Here is a 17,914-nt window from a genome sequence, read left to right as displayed (position 1 = left end):
AGTCACACGTTGGATTCCACAATAACAAGATCCGAGCCAATGCCAATTCCCTCGTGAATTAAGAATGTTTACACTATTTTGTTCTAGGTATGGTTATGATTGCTCTAGCTGATGGAGGGGTTCTGCTCCGCGCCTTCAGTATTTGATGCGGGAGAAGAATCGAAGCCTCTCTACTGGAAAGTTACAAATCCCACTATGTCTACTTCTCATCTCCAAGGTCAGTATTTTTCAGAACTGTATTCCGAAATGGCAAAAGATAAAAAATAAAGCCATCATCATCTGTTTATGTCTGTTTATGAAATCTCTTGGAATAACCAGAGGAAATATAAAGATTTCATGGTTATGGATTCTTAGGGAGCGTTGGTTTGAGTTTGTCAATTCCTCAATGACACTCGCAGAATTGGTAAGTCTTTTGGTTTGGGAATAAAGTTAAATGCGCATGATGCACAATGGCGCTGAAAATTAGATTAAAAAATAACAGAGAGTTTACAGATGAAGATATTAAAGCTAAGGACTTAACTAAAATAGTCCACGGTGTAGGCTCCATCAAGTAGAGCTTTTGATTTTATAGGGTTCTAGGTAATTTACAATAAGATTGTGATTTGTTTTCCCCTGTCCCATCCTTAAACACAGCAACCAAATGGGCATGGTCTGCTCAATGTAGGCGCAGAACTAGGTCCATGGGGGTGGACTTTTGAAATTAACAATTCGCCCTTATATTTGAGGGTGATTGCAAAAAATATTATGTCAGCTTTTTAGCTAACAGCATATTCATGTTTGTGGGAACTAGAAATTTAAAACCAATGCTTCATATTTATTTTCCTTTTGTTGTTCATTTTTAATCACTAAATAGACTGCTCAAGCAGTAGTTTAATCATCTGCAGTTTAATTTGGTTGTTTCTTGGCAGACTTACTAGGCTTCACCTGCAGTGTTTACAAAAGAAACCATGCTTTAATAACACCTGAAAGTCAAGCATTCAGTCCTTTACCTGAGTGGTATTTGCATCTTTGTATTCATTCCCATTTCCTCCATAATAAGTAATTCAAGTGAAATATATGTATTTTGTGGCATTCATGTGAAAAATATGGTATAGCAGTTTATGCCTGCCTAATAAATTTGGTTTATTGATTAATTAACGTAAGCTTCACCTCTGCAGGAAAATCAAGATCACGGCTTCCTCCTCATGATGTAGAGAGGTGTATTAATTTTTCTTTCTTTTTCCATTATCAATTGGATGATCCATAATCATGTCTAATGCTTGCTTGCTTCATATACTTACTAGGTTCATATTCGTGGTTCAGGGTTCTGTGACTCTTACTAATACATCTAGTGCTGGTCACAAACTAACGGTAAGAGTGTCTGGTATACATTCATTAACTGCATATGAACGCAAACTGGCAACATTTGTACATGTGAAGATATGTGTTTTAGCTTTAGTTTTCTAGTTTGTCAATGTAGGCCTCATAATTTTGATGTTATACTGTGGTTATATAGGTGGATTCATATGCTTATCTCCCTCCCAATTTCGAACATTCTGTGAAGTGCGATGTATCTCCTACTCTTGTTGTCTTTGAAAAAAGGTTTGTTAATTTATGAATTATGGTTAAGCAAATGAATAGCCATCCCATCTCACATTTGCCATTCCTTTTCTGTTTTACATGTCTGTGTGTGAGCAGCCTTACGGATAGCATTTGTGCTATAAAATTGGTTGAATGCTTAATTTTATTGTGAAGTTATGATATCAAGATATTGTCAAGGCTAATGATGATTGTTGCATAATCCATTGCTTTAGATCTCTCTTTTATCGGTTTTACTATTTAATCTACTGAAGTTTAGCTATTAAAATATTCTTAATAATTATGAGCACCAAATCTATTACTTATCCTTCTAGGTATGCTTCTCTAGACAATCTAATTACTAAACAGATTCTGGGTTCAACAGACAAGCAGCTACTTCTTGAGACTCCAGTGGAGGTAAGTTGCGAATTGTTGTTTTGCTAATAGTTTTAACTTTGAAATGACGCTGAAGAGTATTTAGAGTATCACACATGGATTTATATAGTTTTCTTTCAAGTCAGACAGGGATACCTTTATATTCATCCTTAAGTCTCCATTAATCATTCTTGTCAGCAATTAAGGATATAATAAATTCTTCATATTTTTGAGCTTTATTTTACTTTCAAAGTATCTGAATTTTATGGTACTGAATATTTTTACTATGAATCTGCACTAACAATAACTATGCTTGGCACAAACATTGCAACACTTGATCTTATATTGTAACACCCTCACTGTAGCAATTCTGTACATTCTACTGTTCCGGTGACCGGTGTCGGTCCGGACAGCTAGAACGTCTGGAAAAAAACATTTAAACTAAAGTGAGGAACCATAAATAACTCAAATATTAATAAGAAAAATGTAGGAAAAATATTAGAAATAAAATACAACTAAGTTAAATGAGCCGGTGCCCTAGTGATGGGTAACCCAGTGGGAAGTTGCGGTCCTCGCAACTAGAAGCCCTAAACCCGGGAGAAAATTCATAAAATAATTTTTGGGACTCCAGAGAAGAGTCATTGAGGTTTCTATGGCATTAGAATGTCAAGAAAATGCTTAGAAAAATTTTTAAATCGATACAGACGATTTTGGCTCAATAAGCCAAACGGAGGGCATTTTGGTCATTTCGTCTTCAGAGATGATTTTTGGCCGACTTGTCCATTTAAGTAAATAATTATTATGATCTAAAATATGAATAAATATTGCTAAAAATTTAATTGAAAATGAATAGAAAAAAAAAAAAGAGAAGAAAAATGGGACTTTTGATCTCATATGATGTCATTTAAAATCCTCCCACTCAATCACATTGTGACACATGGTAATAACTCATTTAAAATGACTAAATGAGCAGAAAATGAAAGAAAACAAATCAGTTTCTTCCATCTTCCTCAGCTGGCCAAACCAGCTCCAAGGTATTCCACCATTGCCATTCCCAACCAAGCTTCCTTTCACATCATTTTACACCATAAAATCCCTTGCTCATTTCATTAAAAATTTTCCTTACACCTAGAGCAAGTATTGGGCAGCAAAAAGGAGGAAAAGAGAAGTTCTTAAGCTTTGGAAATTAGCTAAATCAAGGTTAGTGTCCAATTTATTCTCTCTCTCACTCAATTCATGTTTAAGGACATGATATAAGTTGAAATTGTAAGTTTAATGTATAAATTGAACTTTGAGAACTTGGAGACTTGAACAAAATTAGGGTTTGCTCATGTAATGGTATATGAACATTGTAATGGTCAATTAGTGACCATTTGACTATATGTGAGGAGGAATTGAAGTGATTTAGGACAATGGAATTGAGGTTAGGCATGCTGCCCTTGGTAACCTGCAGGACTGGGTGTGAGTCCAGCAGATTTGGGCAGCTATAACTGGAGTTGTGTAGGTTCAATTGGTGCAAAGCCAATTGGACATGAAACTAGACACATAATGGTACAACTTTGGTGAAGAAACCCTACCTAGAAAACCAAACCAAGTTGATCTAAAAACTACCCTAATCCCGGTGACCAATATGCAGTCCCTGGAAAATGACCAAATGAACAGTGTTCATTCATTTGGTCATAACTCAATGTAGAAAAGTCCAATTGACCTGAATTTTTACCAGTAGAAAGCTGAGACATAGCCCTACAACTTTCATGAAGAAAACAAACCTAAATTTTGACCATAACATGTCCAAAAACTGATCAGTGTACAAAAACTGCAGAATTGATTCTGTCCAGAAATTCTGGAAAAATTGCAATCCGGCCAGTTATGGTATTTAGGCCATAACTTGAGCTACAAAACTCCAAATTGAGTGATTCAAAAAAAGAAATGTAACTAGACACAAAAAGGAACAACTTTGATGAAGAACATTTGGCTAAATTCTCACTGTAGAATGGTCTAATGGAATAGTAATCTCTAGCCTCCAAAACTGAAATTTCTGATTTATTCACCATTGGTCAGAAGTATGGATTAACAACTAATGCCAACACTTTTGAAAATCAAAATGTGATAAATTTATGTGATTAGGACTTATGTAGCTATTATGCATTGAAAAGTCAATAAATTGACCTAAATAGTAAAATGAATAGTAACCTTACATGTAAAACATGAAAATTCAATCAATAACTTGGTAATGTGCCCTAGTACACCTAGTAAGATTGGTTTGGATAGGTTGGCATGCCAATAGGGTTCAGTTAGCAGTACTACACATGGCATTATGCTATTCTGTGATTTTATGGTTTTTAGCCATTCTGATATTATGATGATACTTAGCCTTGTGCCTAATGTTATTACAGCTTATCAGCTGTTCTGTTGCACACCGGGAGACACTATGTGACCGATGGTGTGATGGCCCGAGGTACTTGGTACCCAGTGCCAGTTTACCCGTTTATCCAGTCCAGTCTTCCAGTATAGGTTACTTGGGCAACAAAAAAATGGAAGTTGATAAATTTAATTAAATAATTGACATAACAAGTACTAAATAAATAGACTACAAATATTTACCAAAAAATTGTCTGCATGAGATATCAATATATACACTACATGTTTATTTCTTTTTAGTTCTCTTTATTTTATTATTGGCACCACTAAGCATTATTGCTTAGCGCGTTGCTTTTGCCATGCGTAGATACTGGAGATACGGAGCGCGATCCCAGTAGACCCTTGTCAGGGTGAGAGTCAGATCTGCTAGTGTCCTGTGTCACCTCTCAGCTACAGTGCATTGGTAGGATGCTAGGCTACATTTTGTATTTTGTGTTTTGTATCCTTGTAAATTTTGTAATTAAATTTTTATTTTGTCATGTATATTGAAACTTATGCGAGTATGTATTAATGAAATTATCTATAAATGGTGTTCATAAATAAAAGTTGAGTATTTATTTATAATTTGAGTATAAATATGATGTGAATTGGATGATAGGAAAGTTTGAGAAATTGATGAGAAATTGTTAAGAATTGATGACATATTTGGGATTGTGGATTGGAACAAGTATTGGAAGTGTTTTTCACAGGTTTCGAAGAATTGTTTTCTCCATTTTTAGTCGGTACTCTGTCGGATTTTCTATAAAATTTTCGGAACCTCAATGAATTTATAATTTCTATAAATGACTTAAATGAGTCAAATCTCCCAAATTGCATTTCATCACCATAAAAAAATAAATTAAGGAAGGATAAAAATAATTGAGATTAAATATGGTGTTCCGGTACACAATATAGCAAATCTTGCTCGGCTATACTGTAGACGGGTAAGGAGTGTCACATTTAGTGGTATCATAGCACGGTTTAAGCGTTTCTGGGTCTAGATCGAGTCCATACCATGCATTGTATTTGTAAGAGTCGATGTGACACTAATAAAGATCTGTTTGTCTTTATTATTTTGTTTAGGATATGGACCCTACGTCACAGAGGGCAGTTGATGAGGAAGTGGAGAGTTATGTTCCACCTGTAGCAGCTGAGACTGGGGGTAGGGGAGAACCTGCTCCACCAGCTCCAGCAAAGCCTGCTCAGCCTCCACAGGCCATGTTCCAGCAAATGGCCGAGTTTTTCAGACAAATGGCAGGGGTAATGCCATCACCACCACCTCCACAGCAGAAATCCCATCTGGAAAAACTGAGAAAATTTGGAGCAGTGGATTTTTTTGGCAAGAGAGAAGATGATTATGTTGTAGCAGAGAACTGGTTGAATAGAACAGGGAGAGTTTTAAAACAACTCCACTGCACTCCAGAGCAAAACTTAGAAGCTGCTGTATCTCTACTGCAAGATGATGCTTATCAATGGTGGGATACAGTGTCCAATAAAGTGCAGCCAGAACAAATAATCTGGGACTTCTTCCTCTCAGAGTTCAAAAAGAAGTATGTGGGTAGTGTATATCTGGAAGGGAGAAGAAGAGAATTCATTAATCTGAGGCAGAGACAGCTGACAGTGGCAGAGTATGAAAAGGAATTTGTTAGACTAAGCCGTTATGGAAGGGAAATAGTCCCTAATGAGGTCGAAAGGTGTAAAAGATTTGAAGAGGGACTAAATGATAACATAAAGATAATGATCACTGCCTTGGGAATCACAGACTTCACCAAGTTAGTCGAAGTTGCAATAAAGGTTGAGAAAGTCAGAATAGATCGACTTAGACGGGTAAGGAGTGTCACATTTAGTGGTATCATAGCACAGTTTAGGCATTTCTGGGTCTAGATCGAGTCCATACCATGCATTGTATTTGTAAGAGTCGAGGTGACACTAATGCAGATCTGTTTGTCTTTGTTATTTTGTTTAGGATATGGACTCCACGTCACAGAGGGCAGTTGAGGAGGAAGTGGAGAGTCATGTTCCACCTGTAGCAGCTGAGACTGGGGGTAGGGGAGAACCTGCTCCACCAGCTCCAACAGAGCCTGCTCAGCCTCCACAGGCCATGTTCCAGCAAATGGCCGAGTTTTTCAGACAAATGGCAGGGGTAATGCCACTACCACCACTTCCACAGCAGAAATCCCATCTGGAAAAACTGAGAAAATTTGGAGCAGTGGATTTTTTTGGCAAGAGAGAAGATGATTATGTTGTAGCAGAGAACTGGTTGAATAGAACAGGGAGAGTTTTAAAACAACTCCACTGCACTCCAGAGCAAAACTTAGAAGCTGCTGTATCTCTACTGCAAGATGATGCCTATCAATGGTGGGATACAGTGTCCAATAAAGTGCAGCCAGAACAAATAATCTGGGACTTTTTCCTCTCCGAGTTCAAAAAGAAGTATGTGGGTAGTGTATATTTGGAAGAGAGAAGAAGAGAATTCATTAATCTGAGGCAGAGACAGCTGACAGTGGCAGAGTATGAAAATGAATTTGTTAGATTAAGCCGTTATGGAAGGGAAATAGTCCCTAATGAGGCCGAAAGGTGTAAAAGATTTGAAGAGGGACTAAATGATAACATAAAGATAATGATCACTGCCTTGGGAATCACAGACTTCACCAAGTTAGTCGAAGTTGTAATAAAGGTTGAGAAAGTCAGAATAAGTAAGCAGACTAGAAGAGAGAGACAGCAAAAGAGGGGTCCAGGTCAGTCTAGCTCATCTCTTGCACCTGAAAAAAAGTTCAAGGGTCCACCTGCTCAGAGTTCAGGTCAGCCTCAAGGTCAGGGTCAGTCCCAGGGGCCCAGGCCACAGTTTACACCTAGGAGAGGTCAGTCCACACCATCAGTGGGCAGCTCTCCAGTGACTGTGTTCAGGGGATTAGCTCCAGCATCTTCTGCCTGTCCACACTGCCTGAAATGGCATAAGGGGGAGTGTTGGAGAGTGACGGGTGCCTGCTTAAGGTGTGGGTCGACAGAGCATCAGTTAAGGAACTGTCCACGCAGAACTATTACAGCTGCTCCAGCACAAACAGATAGACTTGCCCCTGCATCTCAAAGGGGTAGGAAGTCTGGTAAATCTGAGATAGTTGGTCCATCACAGAGACCTGCATCTGAGCCAGCCGAGAGGCCAGAGGCCAAAGCACCTGCTAGAGCTTATGCCATAAGAGCTCAGGAGGAGCAAGATGCCCCGGACGTCATCAGGGGTACGTTCTCCCTCTACAATACATCTGTGCATGCATTGGTGGATCTAGGATCCACTCATTCATACATCTGCATCAACCTACCCGTAGAAAGGGAGATACTAGTAGGGGAGAGTGACCAACACATTCTGGTCACTAATCCATTGGGCCACAGTGTAGTGGTGAACAAGGTGTATAAAGGTTGCCCGTTAAGGATTCAGGGGTATGAATTCCTGGCAAACCTGATTGAATTGCCTTTCCATGAGTTTGACGTGATTTTGGGAATGAACTGGTTGTCACGTCATCAGGCAATGGTTGATTGTAAATTGAAGATGATTTCCTTAAAAACTCCTGAGGGTAATGAGATTACAGTTATGGGGGAAAGGACAGATTTCTTGTCCAATGTCATCTCAGCCACAGTTGCAAGAAAACTTATGAGAAAAGACTGTGAAGCCTACCTAGCACATGTGGTGGACACTAGGCAGGCTAAGCCAGATCTGTGTGACATACCCACAGTAAGAGACTTTCCAGATATGTTCCCTGAAGAATTGTCTGGCTTGCCACCAAAAAGGAAAATCGAATTTGCTATTGAGATACTGCCGGGTACAGCACCAATCTCTATTGCTCCTTATAGGATGGCACTTATTGAGTTAAAGGAGTTGAAAATCAAGTTGCAGGAGTTACTGGATAAGGGGTTTATATGCCCCAGTGTGTCATCATGGGGAGCTCCAGTGCTGTTTGTAAAGAAGAAGGATAGGACTTTGAGGTTATGCATCGATTACCAGCAGTTGAATAAAGTGACTGTGAAGAACAAATATCCGTTGCCTAGAATTGATAATTTGTTTGATCAGTTGAAGGGAGCAGGAGTATTTTCTAAAATTGATCTCAGATCAAGGTATCATCAGTTGAGGGTGAAGGATGCAGATGTACCAAAGACTGCATTCAGGACCCGGTATGGGCATTATGAGTTCCTAGTGATGCCCTTTGGCCTAACAAATACACCAGCAGCATTCATGGACCTTATGAACCGTATCTTCCATTCATACCTAGATCGGTTCGTAGTGGTCTTTATTGATGATATTTTGGTATATTCTAAGACCAGGGAAGAACATTATGAGCATTTGAGGATTGTTCTGCAAACCCTGAGAGAAAAGACGCTATATGCTAAGTTGTCCAAGTGTGATTTCTGGTTGAGTGAGATTGCATTCCTTGGACACATAGTGTCAGCTGATGGGATTAGGGTGGATCCCAATAAAATAGAAGCAGTGATGGAAAAGAAGCCTCCCAGAAATACAACTGAGGTCAGAAGTTTCTTGGGGCTAGCTGGGTATTATAGAAGATTTGTGAAGGGATTTTCTTTAATAGCTGTTCCAATGACTAAGTTGTTACACAAGAATGTTAGATTTGACTGGAATGACAAGTGTCAGGCTAGTTTTGAGAAGTTGAAGGCTATGTTGACAGAGGCACCAGTGTTAACACAGCTAGTGTCGGGAAAGGACTTTGTGGTCTACAGTGATGTCTCGCATAATGGGTTAGGGTGTGTATTGATACAAGAAGGGAAGGTCGTCGCCTATGCTTCCAGGCAGCTAAGGCCACATGAACAGAATTACCCTACCCATGATCTAGAACTTGCAGCAATTATCTTCGCACTGAAGATATGGAGGCATTACTTGTATGGTGAAAATGCTACATTTACACAGACCACAAGAGTCTGAAATATTTGCCAACCCAGAAGGAGCTCAACCTTAGACAGAGGTGATGGATTGAGTTCCTGAAGGACTATGATTGTGTGATTGACTACCATCCTGGGAAGGCAAATATAGTTACTGATGTTTTGAGCAGAAAATCCATCACAACTTTGAGATCATTGAATGCTCGTCTATCCTTGGCTCGAGATGGAGCTATTTTGGCTGAGTTGCAAGTGAGGCCAAACCTGTTACAGCAGATTTTAGATGGGCAGAAGGTAGATGAGAAGTTAATGGCTACTATGAGCAAAATCTCAGAAGGGAAGACAACTGACTATGAAGTGAAAGCAGATGGGTGTCTGCACTACAAAGGAAGAGTGTGTGTACCTGATGATGGGGAATTGAAAGATAGTATTCTAAAAGAGGCACACACCAGTGTTTATGCTATGCACCCAGGAAGTACAAAAATGTATAATGATCTGAAGCTTCATTATTGGTGGCCTGGTATGAAGAAGGACATAGCTGACTATGTGACTAAATGCTTGACATGTCAGCAAGTCAAGGCAGAACATCAAGTTCCGTCGGGTTTGCTACAGCCCATATGTATACCTGAATGGAAATGAGATCGGGTCACCATGGATTTTGTAAGTGGTCTACCTCTCACCCAGAAGAAGCATGACGTAGTATGGGTGATAGTAGATAGATTGACGAAGTCAGCACACTTTCTGCCAGTTATGACTGACTACTCACTGGAAAAGTTAGCAGAATTGTATATCAGTGAGATAGTTAGACTGCATGGAATTCCACTTTCCATCATATCTAATTGAGACCTAAGGTTTACATCGAGATTTTGGAAGAAGTTGTATGAATCCTTGGGTACACAACTCCACTTCAGCACAGCTTTTCATCCTCAGACAGATGGACAATCAGAAAGAGTAATCCAGGTAAACATTGAAACCAATTGAATTAATACAAATATTGAACTGAAATGATAATAATAACATGAAATATATGGTAGGTCCTTGAGGATATGCTGAGGAGTTGTGTTATTGAGTTTGAGGGAAGTTGGGATAGATACCTCCCACTGGCAGAATTTGCATATAACAATAGTTATCAAGCTAGCATCCAAATGGCCCCGTATGAAGCACTGTATGGGAGGAAATGTAGAACTCCAGTGTGTTGGACTGAATTGGGAGAAGACAAAAAAGTAGGGCCAGACCTGGTGAAACAGACTGAGGAGAAGGTAAAGCTAATTAAAGCCAATCTGAAGGTTGCCTCAGACGGACAGAAATCTTATGCCGACCTGAAGAGAAAAGAAATAGAATATGCAGTTGGCGACAAAGTGTTCCTCAAGGTGTCACCGTGGAAGAATGTATTGAGGTTTGGAAGAAAAGGTAAGTTAAGCCCTAGGTTCATTGGCCCATATGAAGTCATTGAACGTGTGGGTCCAGTGGCCTACAGGCTAGCTTTACCACCAGAGCTGGACAAGATCCACAATGTGTTCCACGTATCTATGCTAAGAAGATATCGCTCAGATCCTTCACGTGTCATCTCCATGGGAGGAAATGTAGAACTCCAGTGTGTTGGACTGAATTGGACGAAGACAAACTAGTAGGGCCAGACTTGGTAAAACAGACTGAGGAGAAGGTAAAGCTAATTAAAGCCAATCTGAAGGTTGCCTCAGACAGACATAAATCTTATGCCGACCTGAAGAGAAAAGAAATAAAATAAGTAGTTGGCGACAAAGTGTTTCTCTAGGTGTCACCGTGGAAGAAGGTATTGAGGTTTGGAAGAAAAGGTAAGTTAAGCCCTAGGTTCATTGGCCCATATGATGTCATTGAACGTGTGGGTCCAGTGGCCTACAGGCTAGCTTTACCACCAGAGCTGGACGAGATCCACAATGTGTTCCGTGTATCTATGCTAAGAAGATACCGCTCAGATTCTTCACATGTCATCTCTATGGAAGAAATTAAAGTACAACCGGATTTGACACATGAAGAAGAACCCATATGGATCCTGGCTCGAGAAGTGAAAGAGTTAAGGAATAAGCAGATTCCACTAGTGAAAGTGCTTTGGAGGCACCACAACACCGAGGAGGCAACTTGGGAAAGTGAAGAGACGATAAGGCAATAGTTCCCTCAACTGTTTGCATCAGGTAAATTTCGAGGGCGAAATTTAAATTAAAGGGGAAGAGTTGTAACACTCTCATTGTAGCAATTCTGTACATTCTACTGTTCTAGTGACCGGTGTCGGTCCGGACAGCTAGAACGTCTGGAAAAAACATTTAAACTAAAGTAAAGAACCATAATTAACTCAAATATTAATAAGAAAAATATAGAAAAAATTTTAGAAATAAAATACAACCAAGTTAAATGAGCCGGTGCCCTAGTGATGGGTAACCCAGTGGGAAGTTGCGGTCCTCGTAACTAGAAGTCCTAAACCCGGGAGAAAATTCATAAAATAATTTTTGAGACTTTAGAGAAGAGTCATTGAAACTCCATCTAAGTAGTTTGTGCTTAGCCGGTCCCAAGCCCGGATAAAGGAGGAGGGTTGCGGTAGGTGACAACCAGCGTAAAAATTTCATCACACCCTATGATATGGATTCAAATGATATAAACGTTGGGGCGTCCTCTACTAACGACGCGCTACATCGGAGCCTGGGTGTAGTGAGAAATATGCAAGGGTGTAGGGCGTTCACCGAAAGCGACGCGCCATGCCGGCGCTCGGGTGTAGTGTTAAGTGAGCAAGGGTTCCCCAATCATGGACGAGTGTGGGTAAAGAAGTTAGTTCATAGGACAGATAGTAGAATAAATAATGGAACAGAACACAAGATAGACATAGAAAATAATAGAAGATATCATAGAAGGAGACCAATTAGGAAGGAGCATGATAGGAGGAGGATCAGGGTTGGTACTTGGAATGTTAGATCACTTACAGGAAAATTAATGGAGCTTGTGGATACCTTGGAAAGAAGAAGGGTGAATATTGCTTGCATTCAGGAGACTAAATGGGTAGGAGAGAAAAGTAAGGAAGTGGGTAATTCAGGGTACAAACTGTGGTTTACCGGAAATGAGAGAAACAAGAACAGAGTGGGCATAATCATAGACAGGACATTGAAAGATGTATAATAGCTGTGAAAAGAGTAGGAGATAGAATTATACTAGTAAAGCTAGTACTAGAAGGAGAAACAATAAATATATTTAGTGCTTATGCCCCACAAATAGGACTAGACAGTGAGAGTAAACAAAGGTTTTGGGAAGATATGGATGATTTAATGCAAAGCATACCGAATGAAGAGAATGTTTTCATTGGTGGAGATTTGAATGGACATGTAGGAAGTGATAGACAAGGTTATGAGAATGTTCACGGAGGTTTTGGTTTTGGCAGTCGAAATGAGGAGGGAAAAAGCATCCTGGATTTTGCTATGGCATACGACCTAATACTAGCAAATACCTACTTTATAAAAAGAGAGTCATATGTAGTGACTTTCAAAAGTGGGCAACATAGAAGCCAAATCGACTTCCTCTTAACTAGGAAGACAAATAGAGCTCTATGCAAGGATTGCAAGGTCATTCCAGGAGAGGCTTTAACAAGTCAACATCGGTTGATGGTATTGGATGTCAATTTTAGGAATAATTCAAGTAAGGTCAGAAGAAATAGTGTAGCTCGAACAAAGTGGTGGGAGTTCAAAGGAGTAAAGCAAGTGAAGTTTAAAAATGAGCTTCTCGAGTCCGAAGTATGGAAGCTGGATATGGAGGCCAATGATATGTGGATACAGATGACATCAAAGATTAGAGAAGTAGTTAAAAAAGTACTTGGAGAGTCTAAAGGACATGAACCACCCTCAAAAGAGACATGGTGGTGGAATGAGGAAGTACAAAAGGCAGTGAAGAGAAAAAGGGAATGGTATAAGAAATTACCTAAATGTGATAATAATGAGGCATATGAACAGTACAAGATAGCAAAGAAAGAGGCAAAAAAGGCAGTTAGTCAAGCAAGAGCACAGGCCTTTGAAAAGTTATATGAGAAACTTGGAACTAAAGAAGGGGAGAAAGATATTTATAGATTAGCAAGGAGGAGAGAAAGGAAATGTCAAGATCTCAATCAAGTTAGGTGCATTAAGGATAAAGAAGGAAAAGCGTTGGTGAAAGATGAGGACATTAAAGAAAGATAGAGAAATTATTTTAATGATCTCTTTAATAATAGTCAAAATGGTAATAGCGTGAATATAGATTATAGAACAATAGAAAAGAATGTGAATTATACTAGAAGGATTAGATCTTTAGAAGTAAAGGAAGCACTTAAGAGAATGAAAGTGGGTAAAGCCTGTGGACCCAATGAAATACCAATTGAAGTGTGAAAGTATTTGGGAGATATGAGAGTGGCATGGTTAACTAAATTATTTAATAAGATTCTAAACTCAAAGAAAATGCCTGATGAATGGAGAAAGAGTATTTTAGTATCAATTTTTAAAAATAAGAGAGATATACAGAGTTGTTCAAACTATAGGGGAATTAAACTCATGAGTCATACTATGAAGTTGTGGAAGAGAATTGTGGAGCATCGACTACGTCATGATACTTCTATTTCTCTCAATCAATTTGGTTTCATACCCGGTCGTTCAACTATGGAAGCGATCTTTCTCATTAGAAGCTTGATGGAGAAATATAGAGATGTGAAGAAAGATCTACACATGGTTTTTATTGATTTGGAGAAGGCTTATGATAGTGTTCCAAGAGAGGTCTTATGGAATGTGTTAGAACAAAATAGGGTATCTATTAGGTACATACAAGTATTGAAAGATATATATGAAGGAGCAACTACTATTGTGCGCACAGTGGGAGGGGACACAAGAGATTTTCCGATCTCAATTGGATTATACCAAGGATCAGCCATAAGCCCTTACCTTTTTACATTAGTTTTAGATGAACTGACGAAACATATACACGAGAGTATTCGTTGGTGCATGATGTTTGCGGATGATATTGTTCTAATAGATGAGACATGAGAAGGAGTCAATGGAAAGCTAGAACTTTGGAGAAGTACTCTAGATTCAAAGGGTTTTAAGTTAAGTAGAACGAAGACAGAATACATGCATTGCAAGTTCAGTGAAGGCCAAACTGGTGATAGGGAAGGAGTTAGTTTGAATGGAGTGATACTGTCCCAAAGTAATCACTTTAAATATCTAGGCTCAGTCCTTCAAGTAGATGGGGGATGTGAGGAGGATGTTAGTCATATGATTAAAGCCGGATGGTTGAAGTGGAGACGTGCCATGGGAGTTTTATGTGATCGTAAGATTCCCAATAAATTGAAAGAAAAATTTTACAGTACAGTCATACGACCGGCTATGTTATATGGCAGTGAGTGTTGGGCACTGAAAGAGTCGTATGCATCTAAGATAAGAGTTGCAGAGATGAGAATGTTAAGGTGGATGAGTGGCCATACTAGACTAGATAAAGTCCGTAATGAGAGTATTAGAGAAAAGGTAGGAGTGGTGCCAATTGAAGATAAGTTGAGAGAAGGGAGATTGAGGTGGTTTGGTCATGTGAAGCGTAGACATACGGAGGCTCCAGTTAGACAAGTAGAGCACATTAGGTTAGAGGATAGAAAGAAAAAAAGGGGTAGACCTAAATTGACTTGGAGGAGAGTAGTACAACATGACCTAGAAGCATTACACATTTCTGAGGATTTAACCCAAAATCGTTCAGAGTTAAGAAAGCGAATCCATATAGCCGACCCCAAATTTTTGGGATAAAGGCTTAGTTGAGTTGAGTTGAGTTTTAGAGAAGAGTCATTGAGGTTTCTATGACATTAGAATGCCAAGAAAATGTTTAAAAAAATTTTTAAATTGATACAAACAATTTTAGCTCAATAAGCCAAACGGAGGGCATGTTAGTCATTTCGTCTTCAGAGATGATTTTTAGCCAATTTGTCTATTTAAGTAAATAATTATTATGATCTAAAATATGAATAAATATTGTTAAAAATTTAATTGAAAATGAATAGAAAGAAAAGACAAAAAATAAAGAAAAATGGGACTTTTGACATCATATGATGTCATTTAAAATTCTCCCATCCAATCACATTGTGACACATGGCAATAGCTCATTTAAAATGACTAAATGGGCAGAAAATGAAAGAAAAAAAAAATCAGTTTCTTCCATCTTCCTCAGCTGGCCGAACCAGCTCCAAGGTATTCCACCATTGCCATCCCTAACCAAGCTTCCTTTCCCACCATTTTACACCATAAAATCCCTTGCTCCTTTCTTTAAAAATTTTTCTTACACCTATAGCAAGTCTTGGGCAGCAAAAAGGAGGAGGAAAAGAGAAGTTCTCAAGCTTTGGAAATTAGCTAAATCAAGGTTAGTGCCCAATTTATTCTCTCTCTCACTCAATTCATGTTTAAGGACATGATATAAGTTGAAATTGTAAGTTTAATGCATAAATTGAACTTTGAGAACTTTGAGACTTGAACAAAATTAGGGTTTGCTCATGTAATGGTATATGAACATTGTAATGGTCAATTAGTGACCATTTGATTATATGTGAGGAGGAATTGAAGTGATTTAGGACAATGGAATTGAGGTTAGGCATGCTGCCCTTGGTAACCTGCAGGACTGGGTTTGAGTCCAGCAGCTTTGGGCAGCTATAACTGGAGTTGTGTAGGTTCAATTGGTGCAAGACCAATTGGACATGAAACTAGACACATAATGACACAACTTTGGTGAAGAAACCCTGTCCAGAAAACCAAATCAAGTTGACCTAAAAACTACCCTAATCCGGGTGACCAATATGCAGTCCCTGAAAAATGATCAAATGAACAGTGTCCATTCATTTGGTCATAACTCAGTGTAGAAAAGTCCAATTGACCTGAATTTTTACCAGTAGAAAGCTGAGACATAGCCCTACAATTTTCATGAAGAAAATAAACCCAAATTTTGACCATAACATGTCCAAAAACTGACTTGCAGTCAGTGTACAAAAACTATAGAATTGATTCTGCCCAGAAATTCTGAAAAAATTGCAATCCGGCCGTTATGGTGTTTAGGCCATAACTTGAGGTACAAAACTCTAAATGGAGTGATTCGAAAAAAAGAAATGTAACTAGACACAATAAGGAACAATTTTGATGAAGAACATTTGGCCAAATTCTCACTGTAGAATGACCTAATGGAACAATAATCTCTAGCCTCCAAAACTGAAATTTCTGATTTATTCACCATTGGTTAGAAGTATGGATTGGCAACTAATGCCAACACTTTTGGGAATCAAAATGTGGTAAATTTATGTGATTAGGACTTATGTAGCTATTATGCATTGGAAAGTCAATAAATTGACCTAAATAGTAAAATGAATAGTAACATTACATGTAAAGCATGAAAATTCAATCAATAACTTGGTAATGTGCCCTAGTACACCTAGTAAGATTGGTTTGGATAGGTTGGCATGCCAATAAGGTTCAGTTAGCAATACTGCACATGGAATTATGCAATTCTGTGATTTTATGGTTTTTAGCCATTCTGATATTATGATGATACTTGGTCTTGTGCCTAATATTATTACAGTTTATCGACTGTTCTGTTGCACACCGGTGGACACTATGTGACCGATGGTGTGACGGCTCGAGTTACTTGGTACCCAATGCCAGTTTACCCGTTTATCCAGTCCAGTCATCCAGTATAGGTTACTTGGGCAACAAAAAAATGGAAATTGATAAATTTAATGAAATAATTGACATAACAAGTACCAAATAAACAGACTACAAATATTTACCAAAAAATTGTCTGCATGAGACATCAATATATACACTGCATGTTTATTTCTTTTTAGTTCTCTTTATTTTATTATTGGCACCACTAAAGCATTGCTTTTGCCATGCGTAGGTACTGGAGATACGGAGCGCGATCCCAGTAGACCACAGTCAGGTGAGAGTCAAATCTACTAGTGTCATGTGTCATCTTTCAGCTACAGTGCATTAGTTGGATGCTAGACTACATTTTGTATTTTGTATCCTTGTAAATTTTGTAATTAAACTTTTATTTTGTCATGTATATTGAAACTTATGTGAGTATGTATTAATGAAATTATCTATAAATGGTGTTCATAAATAAAAGTTGAGTATTTATTTATAATTTGAGTATAAATATGATGTGAATTGGATGATTGGAAAGTTTGAGAAATTGATGAGAAATTGTTAAGAATTGATGACATATTTGGTATTGTGGATTGGAACAAGTATTGGAAGTGTTTTTCACAGGTTTTGAAGAACTGTTTTCTCCATTTTTAGTTGATACTCTGTCGGATTTTCTATAAAATTTTCGGAACCTCAATGAATTTATAATTTCTATAAATGACTTAAATGAGTCAAATCTCCCAAATTGCATTTCGTCATCATAAAAAAATAAATTAAGGATAAAAATAATTGAGATCAAATATGGTGTTCCGGTACACAGTGTGACAAATCTTGCTCGGCTATACTGTACACGGGTAAGGGGTGTCACATATATGCTGTTTATTTTTTACTAAATTTTTGTTAGTATGCTCGTGAAATTGTATTCTTTATGTGTTAACAGGCTTTTGAACTCAGGAAGCTTCTGCCCCCCTCATTGTTTATGACTTCAGGATCCATATGAGATTAAGTTATGTCTTGTTTCCCAAAGTTCAATCCTTATATACATATGGTTT

At 38.3% G+C, this 17,914-nt stretch overlaps 2 protein-coding genes across 6 annotated transcripts; both read left to right on the top strand.

Moving 5' to 3' along the window:
- The first annotated feature begins 79 nt into the window (after positions 1-79).
- On the top strand, positions 80-17,361 carry LOC110670225 (uncharacterized). Of its 5 annotated transcripts, XM_058138761.1 has the most exons (10): positions 80-217; positions 909-996; positions 1,158-1,197; positions 1,303-1,350; positions 1,496-1,581; positions 4,661-4,756; positions 5,416-6,159; positions 6,299-7,568; positions 15,523-15,591; positions 17,113-17,235. In XM_058138761.1, exons 7-9 carry the CDS (start codon positions 5,419-5,421, stop codon positions 15,579-15,581), a joined length of 2,070 nt encoding a protein of 689 aa, XP_057994744.1. In that variant the 5' UTR covers positions 80-217; positions 909-996; positions 1,158-1,197; positions 1,303-1,350; positions 1,496-1,581; positions 4,661-4,756; positions 5,416-5,418; the 3' UTR covers positions 15,582-15,591; positions 17,113-17,235. The 5 variants fall into 5 exon arrangements, with proteins under 5 accessions (XP_057994744.1, XP_057994740.1, XP_057994742.1 ...); XM_058138757.1 differs by lacking the exon at positions 15,523-15,591 and having other exon boundaries at positions 17,113-17,361; XM_058138759.1 differs by lacking the exon at positions 15,523-15,591 and having other exon boundaries at positions 1,284-1,350; positions 17,113-17,361.
- Positions 112-2,145, top strand: LOC131174697 ((S)-ureidoglycine aminohydrolase-like). The gene is made up of 6 exons (XM_058138471.1): positions 112-236; positions 319-403; positions 1,303-1,407; positions 1,496-1,581; positions 1,893-1,974; positions 2,131-2,145. Exons 1-6 carry the CDS (start codon positions 112-114, stop codon positions 2,143-2,145), a joined length of 498 nt encoding a protein of 165 aa, XP_057994454.1.
- Positions 17,362-17,914: the final 553 nt, after the last annotated feature.

The sequence above is a fragment of the Hevea brasiliensis genome, chromosome 16, assembly GCF_030052815.1.
Source record: "Hevea brasiliensis isolate MT/VB/25A 57/8 chromosome 16, ASM3005281v1, whole genome shotgun sequence".
Taxonomy (NCBI): domain Eukaryota; kingdom Viridiplantae; phylum Streptophyta; class Magnoliopsida; order Malpighiales; family Euphorbiaceae; genus Hevea; species Hevea brasiliensis.
Note: the sequence above shows the minus strand (reverse complement) of the source record. Positions and strands in the feature narration are given on the sequence as shown.

Excerpts from the sequence above, each read along its gene's own strand:
- LOC110670225 (XM_058138757.1), top strand. The coding sequence starts at position 5,419 with ATGGACCCTACGTCACAGAGGGCAGTTGATGAGGAAGTGGAGAGTTAT. Across the intron at positions 6,160-6,298 it reads GAATAGATCGACTTAGACGG|GATATGGACTCCACGTCACA; the intron begins GTAAGGAGTGTC and ends TATTTTGTTTAG. Across the intron at positions 7,569-17,112 it reads TGCCCCGGACGTCATCAGGG|GTACTGGAGATACGGAGCGC; the intron begins GTACGTTCTCCC and ends TGCCATGCGTAG.
- LOC131174697 (XM_058138471.1), top strand. The coding sequence starts at position 112 with ATGGAGGGGTTCTGCTCCGCGCCTTCAGTATTTGATGCGGGAGAAGAA. Across the intron at positions 1,408-1,495 it reads AACGCAAACTGGCAACATTT|GTGGATTCATATGCTTATCT; the intron begins GTACATGTGAAG and ends GTGGTTATATAG. Across the intron at positions 1,582-1,892 it reads CTTGTTGTCTTTGAAAAAAG|GTATGCTTCTCTAGACAATC; the intron begins GTTTGTTAATTT and ends TTATCCTTCTAG.